The sequence below is a fragment of the Fulmarus glacialis genome, unplaced genomic scaffold (assembly GCF_000690835.1).
Source record: "Fulmarus glacialis isolate BGI_N327 unplaced genomic scaffold, ASM69083v1 scaffold6800, whole genome shotgun sequence".
Classification (NCBI taxonomy): Eukaryota; Metazoa; Chordata; class Aves; order Procellariiformes; family Procellariidae; genus Fulmarus; species Fulmarus glacialis.
The window spans coordinates 8025-12993 of NW_009188247.1; the positions used below are offsets into that span (position 1 = coordinate 8025).

At 40.2% G+C, this 4969-nt stretch overlaps 1 protein-coding gene across 1 annotated transcript; it reads right to left on the reverse strand.

Moving 5' to 3' along the window:
* Positions 1–2195: 2195 nt before the first annotated feature.
* On the reverse strand, positions 2196–2763 carry SNN (stannin). Its single transcript, XM_009577838.1, has one exon. It carries the CDS (start codon positions 2690–2692, stop codon positions 2429–2431), a length of 264 nt encoding a protein of 87 aa, XP_009576133.1. The 5' UTR covers positions 2693–2763; the 3' UTR covers positions 2196–2428.
* Between the last annotated feature and the right edge of the window lie 2206 nt (positions 2764–4969).

Consider the following 4969-nt stretch of genomic DNA (forward strand, 5'->3'; position numbering starts at 1 on the left):
AAAAAGAAAAAACAAATGGAATATTTTTGTATACTTGAACAACTTATTAGATACCCACATCTAAAGAGAAGAGGAGAATGGAAAACACTTTCTGCACTTTACTATTGTACTAACTTGCAAACACCTATCCATTTAAATTAAAGATGCTGATTTTTAGGGTCAGCAGTGTGAAGCACCTCTGATAACGACCAGTTATTTTTCACTGGCTTTCTCTTACAGCTGCTAGAAGAGAAGTTAAACCTTTGATTTCTACTTTTCCATAATTTCTGAAGTTTGCCCTTTACATTGCATTATCTTTGCTGAATTAAAATAGAGATACTTCATCTGTGTAATCAGTAAACTTGAATGGACAGAGTTATCTTGCTACAACTATTCTGTTCTAGAACTTCAGCACTTTGTATCACTTTTGTATACCAGTTATCTGACTGTCTTGAAACCTGCAAGAGCCATGTGTGAACTGTTCTCTACTGAAAACTAAAGAAAATCTTACTGAATTAATCTTTCTCTCCTTGATTTGTAAGAGGTCTACAATACAGCAGTTTAAAGTGTATGGGTCTGGCTATACATGGAAGTTTCATGAGACTAGTGTCTTAAAAAAAGCATGTGCCAGGGTAAAAACAGCCCTCTATCAGCTGTACCCCATATTGTACTCAAGAGGCAACAGCAGGAGCTTTTTGCTACTGACAGCATTAATTTTGCTTCAAGTTATAGCCTTCAATTAAAAGTCAAATACAGCACTAAAAATGCAAGTCAACATCTTACTGGAGAAGAAAGGGACAAGGCTTTTTGTCTAGGCCATTATTGTCTTGCATATAGTTACAATTCTCAAGCAAGCTTGCTAGGCCTATGTTACTTAGTTATTCCATATGTACAGGTACAAGAAGCAAGTCTAATACTTCCTATAGAGCTGAAGAACTTGGACTTCATTGTTTGTAACTTATCGCAGTGAACAGATTTACAGTAGCTTTTTTTCTCCTAGGTGATTAAGTGTTTAAAAATTTCAGTAGGCAAAGGAAGCTATGTATAAAGTCATAGAAAACAGGTCAGCGGCCTCAAAGCATGTGTGCCTACCCTAAGAGTTTTAGGATATGTAAGCTGTCATTGGTGGCTCAGTGTTGTTCCTTCTCCTCCCCTTTCTGCCCCCTCTACTCCCCCCAAACCTTTGAGGTCCAGAACTCCCCGTTTAACACATCTTTTTACAGTTCCTATAGCTGAACTACAGCACAGAGCAGGAAATGGAAGGGATGTCCTTATTTGGAAGGACTTCACCATTGCTAGCTAAAAGTCTTTTACAAACTGACCAGCAATCTCCCTTCCCCATATCAACATTTGTTTTTGTAGGAAAGACTGAAATTTATCTTGTTGTAGTACAGTTAAATCAAGAGAGTTGTCTATAAGATACATTAACTGAATTCTATAGTTGACTGTTTGTCTGTAGACTAAAATGCCTTTTTACAACAGGCTGTTAACATATACCCTAACTGCTAAGTACACAAACAGGGGTTCTAGGAAAAATATATACTAGACACACTTATGCCAGTTTTAGTAAGTAACCACTTCTGCAGTTTCAGCATGCAGATCTACAGAAGAGAAAAGCCTGCTCTACTGCCATTTCTAACTCCTGGAAACCTTCTGGACCATCCCTGAGGGTTCAGTATCCATCCTTAGTGCCCAGGTTGGAACCCATCAAAATGGCAGTTTCCTTGCAGTAGCTACATAGTTAGAGAACTCAGTTCTAGCAGCCAAAAGCTTTAACCTACCTAGCTGCAACTAAAGGAAATCACTTCCTTTCTTGTAGCTCCTGTGTCTCCTCCCTCAACATGTTACTGAAGGCTTATACCTTCTTTTAAAAAAAGTATTCTGCATCAGTCCAATAAACTGTAAAGAGTAGGAGTTCTGACTTCACAGCTGTGCACTCAAGTTAGTAGCAGAAGTAAGCTTTAACTGCAGATTTGGTTTTGAAGGCCTGGAATCTCATCTACAGTTGTGGTTCAAGAGTCCCCTTGTATGTTGCATCATATTATTCCCATATGCTGTGGAACACAAAGCAAAAAGCTTTGGCAGCCTATTTACAGTTCACAGTTGTAAAGTAGTTCACATTACAGTAGTAGCTCCATCAAAATAGGCTCAGCTAAACATTCAAGTAACAAAACACACTAGTAGTCTCTTCACACCAATATATCCCTGTGTCCATTGCCGGCAATGGACATTACGCCAGGTGAGTCAGCTCCTGTCATAGAGGAATTGGGATACGCAGTTGATGCAAAGTGCAACTTCTCAGTGCATGCAGTTGCAAACAAAGCTTACTTAATCCTCATCAGGGTGTTTTCTGATGAGTAGTGTGCATGTGACCAGGTTCTTCACAGTATAGAGATTCTTCTGCTGGTTACACACATAAGCATAGTCCATATGCATCTGTTGCTCGAAGTTAGCTATGTACTTCTGTGCCATTTGGAGTTAGCTTAGCTTTCCTCTCTACACAAGGTCCTTTAGCAGAGTACTGCACCAGAAGAAAGGGCTCTTTGGTTTCTCCTTCACCCACAATGCTTTCCTCATCTTCAGACTGGCTGATCCTCTGCAGACGCAGGTAGCACCAGCAGCCCAGTATCAAGGCACCAAGAGCTGCAATAGCAATCAAAATAACAATAACTGTCACCACTCCAGTGGTGGGGCTATGATCCATAATAGACATGGTCAATATTTCAGATCATCTGACTTCAAGGAGATTCTTCTGTCCTCACTATGAGGCTTGCTTCATCTTCAAACTCCTGCACTGGAAAAAATAGGCACTTAATGAAGTTGTGCAGTTTTACCATATTCAGCAACATTATATACATGGTTGGTATCTTTCACAATAGCACATGACCCTCTTGCATTCAGTGCTTTGAGCTTCTCACACTCCTACAGTTCTTACTCATTTTGAGCTATTTCTTCAACAAACTGCCTTTGAAGATGCAGGTTTCTACATTAAACTAAAGCAAATGAAAGCTAAACTTATTTCAACTCTTGACATGCTTGTCAAGATAGCACATGGTCAGCCTGCTAAGAGGTAACAACTTTTACTAGGAGACAGAAGATGAGACACAGACACATAATAGATTATATGAAGTTATACAGTTTCGTATAGAGAGATTTAAGACTATTTAATACAAATGCTAAATCACAGGTGAGCTCTCAAATCCATGACAAGGTAGCAATTCAGCTACCTTTAGTTTTCATAAAGGAATCCTACAGAAACAGTACATTTAAGAGTCAGAAGTCTGGCCCTTTTTAAAATTTAATTTACAAACATCCTTCTTACATACTAAGAGTTCCAGAATTGGTAAGCTAATTGCAAAGGTAATTCCAATACTAATGCATTACTATAAGCCTGTCCATAATACTGGTCTGTTTAGAAGGGTTAACTACATGTAAGTAATTGGCTGTTCATTCTGCTGATAAAAACAGATGTTGCTTTATATGCATTTTTCATAAGAAGCAGGTAGAGCTAGATTTACTGAAGACTAACAAAACCAAAGGGGAAGATCATTTTAAGCTTTTTCTCCTCTTAATGGCTTTCAAACCACATGAACAAGGTGGTGTTAGGACTGCAACTGAAATTGGAACAGAGGCAGCAGGCAGGAAAATGGGAGAGGAGGAGCTCCAAGACTTCTTCAGTCTGCTGCAGAGTTTTGGCAGGAGAAATATGTATAGGGAATGTCTTTTGCTACTTCCACTTCCAAATTCACAACACTATTTACGGGGTCATGTGAGCCTTGCCTTAAATTTCAAAGTTACTGTTTACAAAGTTGGTAGCTTTACATTGCTCCACTTCAACCAGGACATAATGCCAAGTCATTCGTTCATTACCTTTTCTTTCCTACTACCCTAACAAGATAGAAAGTCATGGAAGACTTCAGTAGAGACCCAGAGCCAGTCCTACCCAGGAATATATCTTACCTCTGTACTGCTGTAGGAATCAGGTTAGGGCTCAATACTACAATTTCAGGTACAACAGATACAGTCCCTAGTTGTTCTAAGGTCAGCTGCAAGTGCAGAACAACAATGTCTGCATTCCAGCTGACATGTAGCCACCAACTGGCAATGTAGTAACAGGAGTATCTTTCACCTGCCATTAAGTGCCAGTCTATTGAGGGCCACATACCTTTCCAGGAAAGGCTCTTCCCCACCATCCTTGTTGCAGTCTCTAGGCTGCAACAGCAGCATCTTCACACACACCCCTCAGGAGAAGTCCATCTTAACCAGCCTCAAGCCAGAACCCTTAGGTTATTGCGAGTTTTATCCACTGCACTTGAATTCACACCAGCATTTCAACATGAAAAGGCAATTACAATGCAGTATCTTTACCAACAGAACTCAAGCTATTCTCATTTATTCCCTAACATCTCATGGAATGGCAGACCCATGCACACTGCCACATAGCCATTTCAGCAAGGACACATTCACTAAAGAGAAGTTCAGCATGAGTGTCATTAGGGTCTAGTGTCACATAATTAACTTGCACACATGCTGGCTACATTTCCAGCCCTGTAAACTACAGCAACCAATAGCTTGTAGTGTACTCGATACAACCAACCAAGTCCTGTAGACCCGATTTTGCCCAAGTAAGAAAAACAAAACGAAGCTAACCACACCACACACCCTCAGCAGAGCTATGTGCCCACTGCAGCCAGAGAGGTGTATGCTTTTTGTCATGATCATCTTGGTTCTGCAATGCTTATTCAACACAGGGTGATCAGCTGAGGGTGATTAAGAGTGACTTTCATGTAGTTCATTTTCCTCAGGGCATGTCTGACCTGCATCACTGTTTGATCTAGCCATAACAGCACAGCATCAGCATAAAAGATAGTTTACCTTGCTTCTCATGCAAGCACTGCATGTCCACATTAAGCCCTTTAAGCCCTCTTCTGCAGCTTGCACAATTGCTAGCAGCAATGACAACCTACTAGCACTGTTTCTCTACAGCAGT